The sequence below is a fragment of the Panthera leo genome, chromosome B3 (genome assembly GCF_018350215.1).
Source record: "Panthera leo isolate Ple1 chromosome B3, P.leo_Ple1_pat1.1, whole genome shotgun sequence".
Taxonomy (NCBI): domain Eukaryota; kingdom Metazoa; phylum Chordata; class Mammalia; order Carnivora; family Felidae; genus Panthera; species Panthera leo.
This window is the reverse complement of record NC_056684.1, coordinates 5,027,741-5,045,806: the sequence shown is the minus strand read 5'-3', so window position 1 is coordinate 5,045,806 and position 18,066 is coordinate 5,027,741. Positions and strand designations below refer to the sequence as shown.

Below are 18,066 nucleotides of genomic sequence, written 5' to 3'. Positions count from 1 at the left end.
TAAGATGGGTAAAGGAGCTCACGGGGTATAAATTTCTAGTTGTAAAATAAAGTCATGAAGACATAAAGTACAGCATGGTGACTACAGTTAATAAAACTGTATTGCCTATTTGAAGGTTGCCAAAGAGAGTAAATCTTAATTTCTCATCATAAAAAAATTTTTTTTTTCTGTTTGGTGACAGAAATTAACTAGTCCTATTGTAGTGATCATTTTACAACACGTACAAATATCAAATCACTACATTCTACTCCTAAAACTAATATAACATTACATGTCAATTATACCTCAATTTTTTAAGAACATGTGGTATTAGGGGGCCTGGCTGGCTCAGTCAGTAGAGCATGCAACTCTTGATCGTGGGGCTGTGGGTTCAAGCCCCACACTGGGCGTAGAGATTACTTAAAAATAAAATCTTTAAAATATTAATTTTTTAAAAAGTATGGCATTAGCAAAATGAGAAATATGAAGATGAATGGAACAGAAGATAGAGTCTAGAAACAGACACCCACGCATATATGCTCCATCGATTTTCAACAAAGATGCCAAGGCAATTTGATAGGGAAAGAAAAGTCTTCTCACAAATGATGCCGGCACAATTCAACATCCACGGGCAAAGAGTGGTCTTCAACCCGTACTTTGCACTACGTTAAAAAAAAAAAAAAAAATTAACTTGAAATATCTAGGTGTACAACCCAAAACCATAAAACTTCCAGAAGCACACACAGGAAAAACATCTTTGTGACCTTGAGTTAAGCAAATAATTCTTAGATAAGACACGAAAGGCATAAGTCATAAAACGACAGAACTGATAAACTGGACTTCATCAAAATTAAAAACTTCTGGGGCGCCTAGGGGGCTCAGTCGGTTAAGCGTCCAACTTTGGCTCAGGTCATGATCTCACAGTTCGTGGGTTCGACCCCCGTGTCGGGCTCTGTGCTGACGGCTCAGAGCCTGGAACCTGCTTTGGATTCTGTGTCTCCCTCTCTCTGCCCCTCCCCTGCTCGTGCTCTGTCTCTCTCTCAAAAATAAATAAACATTAAAAAAAAAAACAAAAAAAAACCTTCTGCTTTTCAAGACTTTGTTGGGAAAAGAAGACAAGCCACAGACAGGGAGAAAATAGCTGCAAATGCGTATCTCCCAAGGAAACGGCATCCAAACATGAAGAACTCTCACAACTCAGTAATAGGGAAATGAGCAACTCAAGTTAAAAATTAGGCAAAAGTCTGGGGCGTCTGCGTGGCTCAGTTGGTTGAGCATCTGGCTTCAGCTCAGGTCGTGATCTCATGGTTGGCGAGTTCAAGCCCAGTGGCGGGCTCTGTGCTGTCAGCCCAGGGAGCCTTCTTCAGATCCTGTGTCCCCTCCTCTGTCTGCCCCTCCCCGGCTTGCACTCTCACTGTCTCTCTCTCAAAAATAAATAAACATTAACAGATAATAATAATACGATAGCACAACACATGCACTAGAACGACAAAAATCTTTTAAACCGAACTTCCATCACCTCCCACCCATTAGGACGACCGCTATTAAACAAACAAACAAAAACAGAAAATGACAAGTGTTGGCGAGGATGCGGACAAACTGGACCCTCGCGTACTGCTGGCCAGAACGCAAAATGGTGCGGACGCGGTGGAAAATGGTATGGCTGTTACTCAAGATATTTAAAATCCAATTACCATCTGATCCAGCAAGGTCACGTCTGAGGACACACCCGGAAGAACTGAAATCGGGGCCTCTAAGAGACGTTTTCACACCAATGTGCGCAGTGGCGTTATTCACAGTAGCCAAGAGGTAGAAGCGACCCGAATGTCCGTGACGGGCCAGCGGATAAACAAAATGTGTCTATACACACGATGGAATGCTACCGTGCCTTGAATAAAACGGAAGTCTTGTCACGTGCTACCATATGGATGAGCCTTGAGGACACCTGCTGAGTGAAATAAGCCAGTCGGGAGAAGACAAGTACCGTAGGACTCCACTGACACGAAGCGCCCGGAGCACTCAAATTCAGAGGCTGAAGGGAGAGTGGTGGTTACGGGGGCCCCGGGGAGGAGGGAGTGGGGAGTGGTTGTTTAATGGGGACAGAGCTTCAGTTGTGTAACATGAAAACGTTCTGGAGATTGGCTGCACAACCATGTGAATATACTTGACACTGTGTATATGACACTGTACTCGAACTGGACACTTAAAAATGGTTAAGATGGTAAATTTGATGTTGTGTTTTCCCACAATCAAAAAACAAACCCCTGAAATATTGGAGTACGAAGTGCTGGAAAGCAGGGCAGAACCACTGGGGCCCTCTCTTGTACCTCCTGGTGGGAATGTGAAACGGCACAGGCACGTTGTAAGACGGTTCGGCAGCTTCTTATAAGGTTGAAGCTGCACGTGCCATGTCACCCAGCAGTTCCACTCCTAGGTATTTACACAAAAACTATACGTGAATACCTTTATTCACAAGTGCCAAAGTGTGGAAATAATCCAAACGCCCGTTAACTGATGAGAGGATCAAGGAACCCTAGCGCCCCCATATAATGGAATAGAAAGCAATAAAAAGGAATAAACTCCAGATAAACGCAATGCAGGGAGTTAATTATGTTCCCCTGAAAAGATATGCTCAAGCCCGAATCCCCAGTACCTGTGAATGTGATCTTATTTGGAAACAGAATCTTCGCAGATAAAATCAGACTACGATGGGATCATACTGGATTAGAGTGGGCCCTTGATCCAGGGACTGGTGTCTTTTTTTTTTTTTTTTTTAAGTTTATTTATTTTAGAGACAGAGAGACACAGAGCATGAATGGGGGAGGGTCAGAGAGAGAGGGAGACACAGAATCGGAAGCAGGCTCCAGGCTCTGAGCCATCAGCCCAGAGCCCGATGCGGGGCTCGAACTCACGGACCGCGAGATCGTGACCTGAGCTGAAGTCGGACACTTAACCGACTGAGCCACCCAGGCGCCCCGGGACTGGTGTCTTTAAAAGAGAAGGGGGAGGGAGCTTTGGACACAGAGACACCTACAAACAGGAAGGTCAGAGGGAGGGAGGGAGGCAGAGGCTGGAGTGAGCAGCTGCAAGCCAAGGGACACCAAGGAACCAACAGAAGCTAGGACGAGGCAAGGCAGGATTCTCCCCTGGAGCCTTCCGAGAGCGGGGCCCAACCGACACCCTGATCTCAGACTTCCAGCCTCAGAGACTAGACTTCTGCTGTCGTAAGCCCCCCAGCTCATGGCAGCTCTAGAAAACTCATTCATGCAACAATGTGGATGCTTCCCAAATGCGATCTGCTCAGTGAAAGAAGAGCTTGTAAAATTACACACTTTTGATTCCCTTCATAGGACACGCTGGGACAGGCTAAACGACAGAGCAGTGGTTTCCAGGGGCTGGAGGTGGGGGGTGGAGCCAGATTACAAAGGGACATGAAGGAACTTCTGGGGGATGATGGAACTCTTCTGTATCTTGACTACGGTGGTGATTATACAACACAGACCTGTATGCCTGAGCCAGGCCAATCGTATTGTAGGCAAATTACACCTCAAAAAAACTTACTTAAAAAAAAATCTGGGGGCGCCTGGTTGGCACGTGACTCTTGATCATGATCTTGATCTTGATCATGAGTTCAAGCCCCACACTGGGTGTGGAACCTACTTAAAACAAACCTGTGTTCTTTTGAAATCTGTATTCCTAGGATTCCTTTTTCTTCTCAATTTGTCAGGAATCCTGGGAAGAAGGCTCGTACTGGGCTAACCGGGGATGATACGGGCATCAAAGTAACTAATAGTTACAGACTAACCCACTGAATTAAAGAAGAAGCCACAAAACTGGATATTCAGAAATAAATAAAAAGATGTAAGGAAGCCTGATAAGGAGCAGGACACGGTATCTCCTCACAAAGCGTCTGTTCATTACAAAGGGAACGAGTAACTTTAACGCGAAGAGGCATGGGACAAACTCCACTCCTACCATCAGTGGTAGGACGAAAGAAAATCACCCACTCAAGGGGACACAGTAACAGCGTCATTCCGTGCCACTCCTGCCAAAGACACATAATCTGACTTGGATCACAAAGAAACATCAGACAAACCCCAAATGAGGGACATTCTACAAAATTCCTGGCTAATGGTCTTCAAAAGTGGCCAGATCACAAAAGTCAAAAAAAAAAAAAAAGTACATATTTTTAATGTCAAAGATAAAAGACTGACTGAAAAACCGTTCTAGACTGAAGGAGACTGAGGACAATAACTGAACACATGTGATTCTGAACTGGATCCTTCTGCTAGGAAGGGCCGTAATAGGCCATGCAGTGAAACCACATGTGAACGGGGTCTATGGATCAGGCGGTAATAACATTCCACTGCTGATTTTCTGATTTTGATGGCTCTGTTTGAGTTATGAGTGACGACGTCCTTGCTTACAGGAAAATACACAGTGAAATACTCTAGGCTGATAGAGCATCAGGTTCACAACTTAGTCTCTCAAGGGGTAAAAAAAAGAAAATGAAAAAGTGCGGGCGCCTGGGTGGCTCAGTGGGTTGAATCTCAGACTTCAGCTCAGGCCATGATCTCACGGTTCATGAGTTCGAGCCCCGCATCGGGCTCTGTGCGGACAGCTCGGGGCCTGGAACCTGCTTCGGATTCTGTGTCTCCCTCTCCGTCCCTCCCCCGCTTGCACACACACTCGCTCTCTCTCTCTCTCTCTATATATATATATATCTCAAAAATAAAATAAAAACATGAAAAAATTTTTTTTTTGTTATTTGTACTGAACTTCCAATTTTTCTGTAAATTTGTGATTGTTTCAAAGCAATGAAAGTATCCAAAGAAAGAATCCTGAGAGGGTCAAGGGCTGTTAGTTCATCCCATTCATTCCCCTTTGCGACAGGGCAGGGGCAGGATGGGAAGTTCTATATTCCTCTGAAGTTGACTACAAAGTACCACAAAATCAGGATCTCAAACACAGCAAACCTCGACAAAGACGATTTCAGAAGCCAGAAATCCAGCATAAAGCAGAGATCTACTTTATCTGGATACCAAATGATCCAGTAGGCCCATGTAGAAGAGCACGTGATCTATAGAGGCAGATCCCCAAATACAGGCAACACTACAGTGAGATTCATATCAATATGGTAAAGACAAGACTCCAGTGTAATAAGGCACAAATATGGTCATATTGTACTTTTTCTAATAACCATTATATTTAAGAACTCCTATTAGCACTCCCATTTGATCATATGGAAGTCTCCATTTTTAAGAATACTTGTGCCTTATGGGACATCATCAAACAAGTGAGCCCGGCTTTTACAACAAAGAAAGAAGAGGGGCGCCTGGGTGGCGCAGTCGGTTAAGCGTCCGACTTCAGCCAGGTCACGGTCTCGCGGTCCGTGAGTTCGAGCCCCGCGTCAGGCTCTGGGCTGATGGCTCAGAGCCTGGAGCCTGTTTCCGATTCTGTGTCTCCCTCTCTCTCTGCCCCTCCCCCGTTCATGCTCTGTCTCTCTCTGTCCCAAAAATAAAAATAAAAAAACGTTGAAAAAAAAAAAGAAAGAAGACAGCACTTCGAAAATGGGAGTCACTCAAATAGATCAACGTATGCCCTGTCTTAAAGTTTATATCCCAATTTGAATACCCAATCTTACATTGTCTAATTGGAACGACAGGCTTCTGGTTTCTGAGGGACTAGGGTACCTAAGTAATTCTCACTTGGATCTTAACAACAGCATCCCACACCGCTGTCTGAACTATCAATTCCACGTTGTTCTGTACAAGACTCTCCACTTGATATGAGTGATTGAAGCACCCTATGACCTCGCACTAATCTAAGTGCAAAAGACACCACGTATCTGTGCCTTAGATCCGTACCGTCCAAGACGGCCGAAAACCACCACACGAAAGCAGTGAACTGGGGCGAGTCTGAACGGAGACGGGCTGTAAGCATACGGCACCCACCAGATTTCAAAGACTGATTTAAAAAAGAACGTGAGGTATCTCCTTTGTGTTTGTTGTGCTGCTTCTATGTTGACATGACATTTCTGACATGTCATTCTTAGTTAAACAACTAAGTCATTTAAACAATATTGAAATTAATGACACCTGTTTCTTTTTCTTTAACGTGGCTCCTAGAAAGGTTTGAATTACGCACGTGGCTCACAGCACGTCTCTACCGGACAGGGCAGCCGTAGACCGCTGGCCTGTGAGGTAACACTATCTCCTGCTGCAGGAACTAGGAAAAAGAATGGTCGACTTCCCAGAAGAACACTGAACTGCATCCTTCAAGATCTCATCTTTGTAAGGACAACCTCTTTCTTCCTTTCTTTTTTTTTTTTTTTTTAACACTCGCTTCAGCCTGAAGAAAGGAAGTATCTGGAGGTACCTGGAACTCTGGCACGCTGCTCCGCAGCTGGCTCACGTTTGGTAAGGATCCTCCGTGGTACTGCGTAAGGCGGAGCTGCTGAAGCTTCTGAAATTGGACCTGGAAACAAAGAGATTTCGAGACGGGTGAGACAGGACAGCAAAGATCCGAGAGGAGCATCGATGTGCGGTGTTTTGCAGTAAAATGGTTCAAGAGTGCAAGTCTTGGTTTCGATTCCTCTTCTACCTCTTCCTACCTGAAACCTTCAGGTTTCCAGTGCTTTCGGATTCTTTTTGAATAGTATTCCACTGAATTCCACTTAAAAAATTCTTTTTTTTTAATGTTTATTTATTTTTGAGAGAAAGCAAGCCAAAGAGGGGCACAGAAAGAGAGAGAGAGAGACAGACAGACAGACAGACAGACAGGATCTGTGCCGACAGCAGAAGAGCTCAATGCGGAGCTCGAACCCACAAACTGTGAGATCATGACCTGAGCTGAAGTTGGACGCTTAACCGACTGAACCACCCAGGTACCCCACTTTCCGGGTTTTGATTAGCCTATTTTGGGGGAAGACTTTACCCACGTTCCAAATGTCCCATGCACCATGATAGTGAGGCCTTTGCAAGGCCTTTGAGTACGTGTGTAGGTGTGCAGGCACAATCTTTAACGGCAATAAAAGAATTTCTTAAAGGAAATCTAAGCCACACTCGGTGACTCTAACACATTAGCTGTTTTCCCTTCTACGTGCTCTTGTCTCCATCTACATGTATAATAGCTGCACAACAGTAATCATAGCCACAATCTTTCATGCCTACATCTTAACTTTTTTCTGTGATATTTAAAAAAATTTTTTTTTTAACATTTATTTATTTTTGAGAGACAGAGCATGAGCAGGGGAGGGGCAGAGAGAGAGGGAGACGCAGAATCCGAAGCAGGCTCCAGGCTCTGAGGTGTTTTGTTAGCACAGAGCCCGACGCGGGGCTCGAACTCACGAACCGCGAGACCATGACCTGAGCCGAAGTCGGACGCTCAACCGACTGAGCCACCCAGGCGCCCCTTTTCTGTGATATTAATCTTTTTGAATGGCCATATAGCATTTCTTCTTCTGCATCATTTCTTTAGAACACATGCCAAAGAGTGAGTACTAAGTCTCTGGGTATGGGCCTTCAGCTGGCTCTCAATACATAACGCCACAATGATTTCCCAAGGGGTGTACCCATGTATATGTGAGGAAACAGTTTATCACAAACAAAACTCACTAACACTGAAGATCGTCATTAACTGGGGCAAAGATGAAGGCAAATTCGACAGCTATCAAATGGCACCCCACTGTTCTCACTTCCTTCTGCAAGCTCTTCCTTGCTTCATATCCAAAGGCAGTGAACTGGTTACAGTTCTTGGAAACCCCAAGGTGGTCCCATTTGGTCTTTAAGGTTCTGTTTCTAAAATAATAAACGACCTTTGTGGTTGTAGAGTGCTCGGCACGTAGAATTCACATAGGGAAGAAACAGTAGGTGGGAACCCCCAAGCAGGTTCTTTACCCTTTCATTATTAGGCCCTTTGATAATAATGAAAACTGCCAGATAAGAGCCCCTGCGATGAGCCAGATGCTGTCCTCAGGTGCTCTGCTCCTTTCATCCCTAACCCTCCCCACAACCACCAAGCTCGTATTATCCTGCCCTTACAGACCTGGAGACCCAGACTTAGGAAAGTTCACCATTTGCCTGAGGGCACACAGCTAGAAGAGGCCAAGCTATAGCTATCTCAAAACCCACATTTTTTTTTTAATTTTTTTAATGTTTATTTATTATTGAGAGACAGAGAGACACAGAGCGTGAGCAGGGGAAGGGTAGAGAGAGGGGGAGACACAGAACCCGAAGCAGGCTCCAGGCTCTGAGCTGTCAGCACAGAGCCCGGCGCGGGGCTCGAACTCACAAACTGTGAGATCATGACCTGAGCCGAAGTCGGTCACTCAACCGACTGAGCCACCCAGGCGCCCCAAAACCCACATTTTTCTAGGTGCTATGGTCCCTTCCATTGTTCATTTCTCTCGATGATCATACTATTTACAAGCTCAGAGAAAAGTGAAGTTTGATGGATCAAAAGCACCGCTGGGGGGTCGCCGGGATGGCTCAGTCAGGTAAGAGTCTGGTTCTTGATTTTGGCTCAGGTCACGATCCCGCGATTTCATGAGTTCGAGCCCCGCGTCAGGCTCTGAGCTGACAGCGTGGAGCCTACTTGGGATTCTCTGTCTCCGCCCCTCCCCTGCTCGCTCACTCTCTTCTCTCTCTGAAAATAAATAAGATTAAAAAAAAAAAAAAAACACATCACTGGCCCTATGAAGCTCTCTGATTTTGTTTGGTTTTCATATTTATTATAAAAAATTTCAAATATATACAAAATAGAGATGGGTACAATGAAACCCCATCTATCCAGCTTCCACGATTATCTTATGTCCAGTCTTGATTTATCTTTGCCAGCTTCACTACCCGTGCCGCCCCTCCCGGAAAGAAATCCAGACGTCGTATCGTTCCATATTTCAATATGCATCCCCAAAAGATAAAAGCCTGTATCTGGCTGGAAGTTTTAAAGGCATACAAAACCCCTTGGTGGCCTTAACTTCCTTAAACCCACAGTATCTGCTTTCTCAAACATACCGCACTGGGAAGCAGTTGTAATCTTTTCATCAAAACCCAGATCTGAGAGCCAAATAGGAGGAGGAGGAAGGACATAGAGAGCCTTTTCCATCCATCAGCTGAGTTACAAGAATAAAGTCTCTGCTTTTGATCTTAACGTTCTCGAAACCCTTACCAGAAGCACGTGACTCTCTATCCTTGATATTCTCTAGACAAAACTCTTGGACCCCTTGATCTAAAGCCTTTGATTCCTTCCTCCATCAATCCATCCACTTATTCGCTCACACAAAAACTTTTCACTGTGTGTGTCACCATACCAGGCACTGTCCTACTAAGATGAACACATGCCAAAGTTCTTGCCTCCAGAGAGTTCTCACAAAGGCTTTCACTCTTACGCGAAAGCCTTAGCACTGCAGCAGGCTAAGTTCTCAATCTCGCTGGAGACGTGCCTTCCACTGAGCGGAAGGCCCTCTCACAGCCTCCCATGGGTGGGCTCCATCCCCAAGTGCCTATTCTAGGGTCTTCAGAGGCTGTTGCGCCACAGTAAAAAGAGTACCGGGTTTGGAGTTGAAAGACCTGTGTGACCCGAAGCCCCCACTTGGCTGGGTAAATTATTCTGCTGTCTACTTCACAGAGACAATGTGAGGATTGAGAGAGAGAAGAGACGTGACAGGGGGATAGAAAACGTAAAGCCGCGGACAACCTCTCCAAGTATTATCGTTGTTGCCATTCTCAACTACCTCCTAAACCCTCGAGTAACTTGGCTATTTTCCTCTTTTGAAATATAGAGTCAGCGACCTAGAAAGAACCTTCGAGACGGTCTTCAACACCATAATGCTTACTAATAACGAAAGTGAGCACCAAAGAATGAGTAGCCTAAGGCAGAGGTCACAGACTGGCAGGCCAGAGGCCACGTTTAGCCTAGCGAGTTCTGGCTGACCCACAGGATCCTGACCCACTCGATGCTTTACACTTTCATTTTCCCGTCGGAAGACTGTACAAAAATCTGGATTCCCAACTTCTCTTGACTGGAAGATCGAACAACGCTGAGTGTACGTTCTTGCGTGGCCACAATGCATGCGGCTGAGAAGCGGCTGCTCCCCCTGCACAGGGCTTGGGTTATCCTGTTTGCCCAAGACCTCATGGCACCCTACCATTCCTCGACTGTGGCCCGAGATCGGCTCCCACTTACCTCATTCCTGGCTCCTCCACTCCTTTTCCCTACATGCCTCACCCTGTAACTTAAGTCAGCGACCCTTAGCCGACAGTCACACACTTGGGTGGACCGCCCTTCAAGGTCTACCTGAAATGAGATCCAAGTCTCCCAACAATCGATCCCAAACACAAGCCCAGCAGGCCTTTTTACAGAAACTGACGACAGAATCCTAAAACTTACGGATGTGCAAATGACCAACCTACGGTAGTCAAAGCGATTTAAAAAACATTTTTTTAATGTTTATTTGTTTCTGAGACAGAGGGAGACAGAGCATGAGCAGGGGAGGGGCACAAAGCAGGCTCTAGGCTCTGAGCTGTCAGCACAGAGCCCGATGCGGGGCTCGAACTCATGAAATGCGAGATCATGACTCGGGGCGAAGTCGGACGCTTAACCGACGGAGCCACCCAGGCGCCCCAAAGCAATTTTTCAAGAGAGCAAAGTAGGGGCGCCTGGGTGGCTCCGTCGGTTAAGCATCCTATTTCAACGCTCAGGTCACGATGTCACGGTTCGTGGGTTTGAGCCCCATGTCGGGCTCCGCGCTGATGGCTCAGAGCCCGGGTCCTGCTTTGGATTCTGTGTGTGTGCACGTGTCTCTCTGCCCCTCCTTCACTCACGCTCTGTCTCTCTCTCTCTCAAAAATAAATGAACATTAAAAAAAAGAGCAAAGCTGGAAGACTGAAGTTACCTCACTTCAAGACTTACTACAAAGCCGCAGTCACCCAGGCGGAGTGCTACTAACAAGAAGAGAGATGTGCGGGTCAACAACACAGAAGAGGGAGTCCGAACACAGACCCACACGGTATCTGGCCAGTTGAATTTTTTTTTTTTTTCCCAGTTGATTTTTGACAAAAGGATCGTGGCCATTCAATGGGGAAAGTGTTCTCGACACAGGCTGCCAGTGCAATTAGATCCCCGGATGGGGGACGAAAGCAGTCGAGGGCACGCTCAGCGGAGCAGCCACATCCAAACCCCAGCCCTGCCACTAACCAGCCGTGCAACCGCACCTCTCGAGCCTGCTTGCTCATCTGTAAAATAAAGGATATTCTGGATACGCACCCCATAGGGTCTTTGTGAAAACCATCTGAGATAACGAATGCAAAGGAGTCAGCACAGTCGGTACCTGGCAAACAGACAGCGCTCAATATTTAGCCCCAATCCAGTATGTCTAGTCTTTACTCCGCCTTAGAGGCCTCACTGCTTACAGAACACGTCCGATATTTGTTTGCTTTCAACACAAAGATGATTCTCCCCCAACATTCAAACTAAACGAGCGCTCCAGGCTGATGGGCTGTGTTTACCCTGCGGTGTGTCAAAACTACAAGTTGTCCTTCAAGGTCAGCCTTCTGGAACAAGCCTGCAGTCCTCTTTCCTTCCGTTTGGTCCTCAGTGCCTCCCAGCCTCCTTTCCAACCAGCACCCCGTGAATGCAGGGCCTCTCGCCAAGATGACCAGCGACCGCCACTTGACTGGACCAAACGACGCGTCCCTCATCATGTCAGACCGAGGCAGCAGCACCGGGCTCAGCTGGTTGACATTCTCGCTTTTCCCCCTCCGGCTGCTCTTCCGTCTTCTTTGCTGGCTCCCCTCCCCCACCTTCCCTTTAAGCTCCTTGGGCTTCTCTGGGCCTGTCCACGTCTCCCTCCACAGCAGGCCTCACAACCCCAAACGCCTGCAGGTGCCAAGCGCGGAAGAGAGGTGAAGCGGCAGGGGTCACTGCGAGGGGCACCGCAGGGAGCAGTGCGGACGGTGGCAAACTGAGGAGCACGTACGTCACATGCCCCTTCTGCCGGGGGAAGCCACTGCGGGCAGGGCTCCAGGCAGAAACGTAGGGGGAGTGTCGTTAGATGATTTCATTTTTCAAAAGAAGCCAGCATCCTGACTTTGATGTCAAATCCCAATATTCACTGTTGCTCCTAATTATTATTTTTTTTAAAAAACACACTTGGGGGCACCCGGGTGGCTTGGTTGGCTAAGCATCCGACTTTGGCTCAGGTCACGATCTCACGGTTCCTGAGTTCGAGCCCCACATTGGGCTCAGCACTGACCGTGGGGCACAGCCTGCTTGGGATTCTCTCTCTCTCCCTTGCTCTCTGCCCCTCCCCCATTTGTGCATGCACTCTCTCCCTCTCAAAATAAATAAACAAACATAAAAAAAAAAAAAAAAAAAAGATGGGGCGCCTGGGTGGCTCAGTCGGTTAAGCGTCCGACTTCAGCTCAGGTCATGATCTCACGGTCCGTGGGTTCGAGCCCCGCGTCGGGCTCTGTGCTGACAGCTCGGAGCCTGGGGCCCGTTTCAGATTCTGTGTCTCCCTCTCTCTCTTCCCCTCTCCTGTTCATGCTCTGTCTCTCTCTGTCTCAAAAAAAAAAAAAAAAAAAAGACACATTTGGGCACACGTACACCTTTCTACCCTTGCAAGGGTCAAATTAGAGTTTAGTTCACCAATTTGCAAGACGTGTTCTTGAAATTCTTCCCACGTGGCTGAATCTACTCCTAAAACTACACACCAAAGGTCCCCATACTTCTGTCACTGGTCCAGACCTCCCCCCCTTATTCGGAGATCCTCATGTGGCTTCAGGACCATGTAAAGAGCGGCCTGCGAGGCCATCTCTACTTACGTGCTTCATAGGCATCTCACGCTCACCATCTCCTGAGAGTGAAGCATCTGCTCCCACCAGTGCTGCCCCCCTTTCTAGAAGATACCCAGAAATGGCTCAAGTCTGAAAGCTGTGGAACGTCCATTTGCCAAATCTGGTCATTTCTAGCTCCTATAAAGTATCGATCTGTTCGCCTCTCTGCCTTCCTCTTGCCGCCCCCCCTAGTGTCAAGGCCATCATCACATCTCCTGGACTATCATGACCTCCAAATGCTTTCTCTGCCACCTTCTCCTCTGTTCTATCCACGATCCTGGAGCTAGAGGCATCGCAAATCGCCCCTACATCAACCCCTTCCTTGACTCGCCATTGTCCTTAGGATCAAGTCCCAGGTCCTGTCTCTACGATCTGATCCCTGTGAATGCCTCAGCTCAGATCACCATCTTTGTCCCCTGGCTGGGCCTCTGTTCCCTACACCTGAAACATTCTCTCTCCCTCAACACACAAGCACATACCCTCAAATGGCTACCCCAACCCCACCAATCCTTTAGGCCACTAGAAGAGGTGAGGACTCCCCACCATCCATTCCCAGAGCTACGCCTGCTTCCCTTTCTGCAATAGTCATCAAAACGTGTCCTGACTTGTCACAGGAATATCTTCTCCATTAAACCCTAAAATCCATGAGACTGTGTTTTGCTTGCTGGCTGTGATATGCCCTGTGTCCATCCTAGTCTCTGGCACACACCAGGGATACGATAAGCATCTGATGAACAAATTAATAAGACCTTTGAAGCAAGGCGCCAAGTCTTGGCCTCCACCCCCCACCCCATCAACCACGGCGGGTACTCCAGTACTGGCAAATGAATGAAAAAAGGAACGGTCTCTTTCCAGGCACACCGGGATCCACTTGTGAATCCTTCCTACCGTCCCAAGGACCGCCACTAGAGCAACCCTCCCACAGCATTCTCTTCTCCAAATATTCCCACTGCTTCCTAGTAAGGCCGAGCCCCTACAGCTAGAGTGAAAAATTCTCCATAATCTAGTCTATCCCACCGACTAGGCAAATAAGACTTAACTCCAACTCTGAAGGACTGGCTCTGATTGTGCAGAGAATGCCTTGAAGAGCAGCCCAGGCTCAGGGAGGAAAGAGTACCCACATCGATTATCCATTCTGCCACGGGCTGATGGAAAAATGGGAAACGCCATGCCATGGGAAAGTCGGTACATCTGTCATCCAGTGACCGATAATGAACTAGACGGATTCTTCTCCATCTGGGATCTTTGGACGCTTGAAGGTTTATAGACATATACTTCGGGAATCTAAGAGTTCCCTATGAGAAGTGTTCAGTTTTGTGAATTTCATTATGAAAATAATCCTTAAAGTTTTTAAATAAGCAAATATCCCCCAGCAAATCCAGTGTTATCATTTGCCTTTGTGTTGTAAACACATTGGTTGGACCTGGGACGGCTGGCTGGCTCAGTCTGTACAGCAGGCAACTCTTGATCTCAGGGTTGTGAGTTCAAGCCCCAGGTTGGCATAGAGATTACTCATAAAATTTTTTTTTAACATATACAAAAAAAAATAAACACGGTGAACCCAAATAGTATTACTTTATCTGAAAACTGATAGCAGAGAAAGAACACAGGAAGAACTAACATGAACATGATGTACTGTCCCAGGTAAAGGGAAAAGTGACATCATAATTTTGTAGTGATCACAACAGAGGAAAGCAGTGGGTGAACTGAGTTATCCCGTGGAGCACACCTGACCAGCCTCGTTTAACCCAAGAAAATCTGAATTATTAGGGGTTAGCATCATATTCATACCGAGAGCTTCAACTGAGTTTGGCAGATTAGCATTTATCGTATCAAGTTAATGATGTTAATTCGAATTTATTGCTTTTTTAACGCTGAGTGAATTTGTTCTGTGCACATCTTTTAGTTATGATTGAACCACAACTATAATCAAAGGACTTTATGTACAAGTTTATGTTTGAATTATTTTTAAGTAACATAACCAAACTCATTTAAATGAACATGGAGGGTCTGTGAAAAAAAATGTGCCTTAAAAAGTCTATACAGGGATGCCTTGGTGGCTCGGTTGGTTGACTATCCGACTCCTGGTTTCAGCTCAGGTCATGATCTCACAGTCTGGTCTGGGATGACAGCAAGGAGCCTGCTTGGGATATTCTCTCTGCTTGGGATATTCTCTCTCTCTCTCTCTCTCTCTGTCTCTGCCTCTCCCCTGCTCGTGCATGCACATTCTCTCTCAAAATAAATACATAAACTTGTAAATATGTAGATAAATACATAAATACGGAATATGTAAATAAATACATTTTTAAAAAAAGAGTCTATACATTATTCATGGCTTCATCTATCAGGAACCCTTTATTTTTATTTTTTTAATTTTTTTTAACGTAATCTTTACACCCAATGTGAGGCTGGAACTAACAACCTTGAGTTCAAGAGTTGCAGGGTCCAACTGAGCCAGCCAGGCACCCCATCAGGAGTGCTTTAAAGAGGATTCATGAACTGGGTGAGAGACTGGACCAACTCCAGCTCTACAGACATGCAGAGGGCATGTATTTGTGCGCACACTTTATGTATCTAAACAACACATAACACACACATCCCAGCAGTAAACCTCAGCTTTCACCCAACCATTCTCTACGGGCTCTGAGCTCATGATGCTCACTCCTGAGTCTAACCAAGGTCACACGTGTATATGCCTGTGGAAACCAGGCAGATAATAAACGAGGGCAGCTGGCCAGGGCATGAGAAAAAAAATTATTGAAACCCTCGGCCTTCTTTCTCTCTTTGTATATTTTTTTTAGCATAAAAATGTAAGTATAAGAGGGGCGCCTGGGTGGCTTGGTCGGTTAAGCGTCCGACTTCGGCTCAGGTCATGATCTCACGGCCCGTGGGTTCGAGGCCCGCGTCGGGCTCTGTGCTGACAGCTCAGAGCCTGGAGCCTGTTTCAGATTCTGTGCCTCCCTCTCTCTCTGCTCCTCCCCTGTTCATGCTCTGTCTCTCTGTCTCAAAAATAAATAAACGTTAAAAAAAAAAAATGTAAGTATAAGAAATATTTCATTTCCCTTTTGCCTCACTAAAAGAAAACACCATCAAAAATATGGTAAGTGGCAAATGACACCCAGCTTTGGTGTGGGAGCTCATGACGGTGTGGTGTGAACCTGACCAACTCGAGAATTTGTGTCCCAGTTGAGGGGCAACCACCACCCAGCTCCAGCCGATAGATGTCATATGGGGATTCAGGATAACTGCTACCAGGTCTCCTAATTTTAAATTGACATAGACACAGACAGACACAGAGGGGCACCTGAGTGGCTCAGTTGGTTAAGCGCCCAATTTCAGCTCAGGTCGTGATCTCACGGTCCATGAGTTCGAGCCCCATGAGCTCGAGCCCCGTGTTGGGCTCTGTGCTGACAGCTCAGAGCCTGAAGCCTGGTTCAGATTCTGTGTCTCCCTCTCTCTCTGCCCCTCCCCTACTCAAGCTCTGTCTCTCTCACTCTCAAAAATGAATAAATGTAAAAAAAAATTTTTTTTAAGAAATAGAAATATACACAGAAATGGAAAGAAGAAAAAGAGGGGAGAGACTGGGGAGGGAGGGAAGGAGGAAGGAAGGAAGGAAGGAAGGAAGGAAGGGAAAGAGAAAGGAAGAAAAAGAAAAAGAGAGAGAAAGGAAGGAAGAGAAAGAAAGGAAAAAAGAGAGGAAGAAAAAAAGAAAGACAAAGGAAGAAAAGAAAAAGAAAGGAAGAGATAGAAAAAAGAGAAAGGAAGAGAAAAAAGAAAAAGAGTGAAAGAGAGAAAGAAAGAAAAAAAAAGGAAGGAAGAGAAAGAAAAAGAGAGAGAAAGGAAGAAAAAGAAAAGAAAGATTGATTTGATATGAAAATGTCCCAATTAAAAACTTCTGGCAACAGATTCAAGAAGTTTTCCCAAACACCGTACTGGCCAAAAAAACAACGTGTCTGCAGCTGAAGTGAGCGGGGGACCCGCAGCGCAGCCGCTCTGCCCCCAGCCCGCCCCGCATCTGCAGATCCTCCGCGGTGCTCGCGATGGTCCTTCAAGGTCAGCATTCGGGGGCCTCAAGGCCTGGCCGGCTCCCGCGGACCCTCCTCCCCGCGGCCCTGCGCGGACACTCCTCTTGGCTCTCCATCCTCCACTGCCTCACTCCGCAGTTTCCCAACCTCCGGGTGTTTGTCCCGGCTCGCGCCTTACTCATTCCTCCTGGACCCTCCTCCGTCACCAGCGACGCCGTGCACCTTGCCAGTCCTCCTAACACATCCGGGCCGAGCGCAGTACAGCGGACCGAGAAGGCACCTCCGCGGAGCGGAGAGGGAAGCCTCCCTCGCACGCGATGCGCCCCCCCCCCCGCCTCCCCGAGGCCCACCCCCGCGGCTCCCCCACCCCTCCCCGGGCCCCGCGGCCCTCCCCGCCCCGCCGGCCACAGGCGCTGGCTGGCGGGGGATGTGCGGAGCCCCGCGAAGCCGCGCCGCCCGCCTCCGAGCCGTTGGTGATTTCCTCCCGGGGCTCCGTTCGCCCTCCCCCTCAGGCCGCCCTCGCGCCGCCGCCCTCCCGCCTCCGCGGGGCCGCGCCAGGGGCCGGCGGGCGGGGGAAGCGCCGAGGCCGCGGCCGCGCCGGCCCCGCTCCCCCGCGCGGCCCCGCCGCCCCCGCCCGCGCCCCCGGGGCCCCGGGGCCCTCACCCGCGACAGGGTGAGGTCGGTCATGAGCTGCTCGAAGGCCCGCGTCTCCTCGGCCTGCCGCTGCGTGTGCAGCGCGATCTTCTCACTGAACTTCCGCGGGTTGGCGCTGCCGGAGCCCGGCGAGGCGGCCATGGCGCGGGCCCGGGGCCCGGCGGGAGGGGGAGACGGCGGGCGCGGGGCCTGCGCCTCGGCCCGCGCGTCCGTCCGCAGGCCGCCCGAGCCGCCGCCCGAAGGCCCGTCCTCCGGCGCGACCCGGCAGAGGAGCCGCCGCGGCCCCACAGCCAGCGAGCGGCCGGGAGCGCGCCGAGGTCCGCCCCCGCGCGGCCGGCCCCGCCCTCGCCGCGGCCCGCCCGCCGCCCCGCCGCCCCGCCGCCCCGCCGCCCCGCCGCCCGAGGGCTGCAGCCAGCGCTCCCGGCCGGGCCCGGGCCCGCGGCGCGCGGCGCCCCGGAGCGAACCCCGTCTGCAAAGCACACCCGCGCCGACGCGTGCGAGCAGCGGCGTGACTGGCGGGCTGCAGCGCGGGGGGTGGGGGGGAGGGGGGCATCCTGGCCTCGGGGATTACG

The 18,066-nt window shown here is 48.6% G+C and overlaps 1 protein-coding gene across 10 annotated transcripts in view; it reads right to left on the bottom strand.

Annotated features, from left to right (window-relative positions):
* The window catches only part of CRTC3 (CREB regulated transcription coactivator 3), a 106,124-nt gene extending 88,416 nt beyond the window's left edge, over window positions 1-17,708 (bottom strand). For 8 of the 10 annotated variants that reach the window (XR_006203313.1, XR_006203309.1, XR_006203308.1 and 5 more), the window contains exons 1-2: window positions 17,504-17,706; window positions 6,358-6,456 (exon numbers count right to left, since the gene is read on the bottom strand). Coding sequence is in view for 4 of the 10 variants with exons in the window: in XM_042940929.1 (XP_042796863.1) it covers window positions 6,358-6,456; window positions 17,504-17,635 (231 nt within the window). In the remaining 6 variants the exon portion in view is untranslated. Of the gene's footprint in view, window positions 1-6,357; window positions 6,457-17,503 lie in introns of all 10 variants that reach the window. The other 2 variants (XM_042940930.1, XM_042940931.1) reach the window with 2 other exon arrangements.
* Window positions 17,709-18,066: the final 358 nt, after the last annotated feature.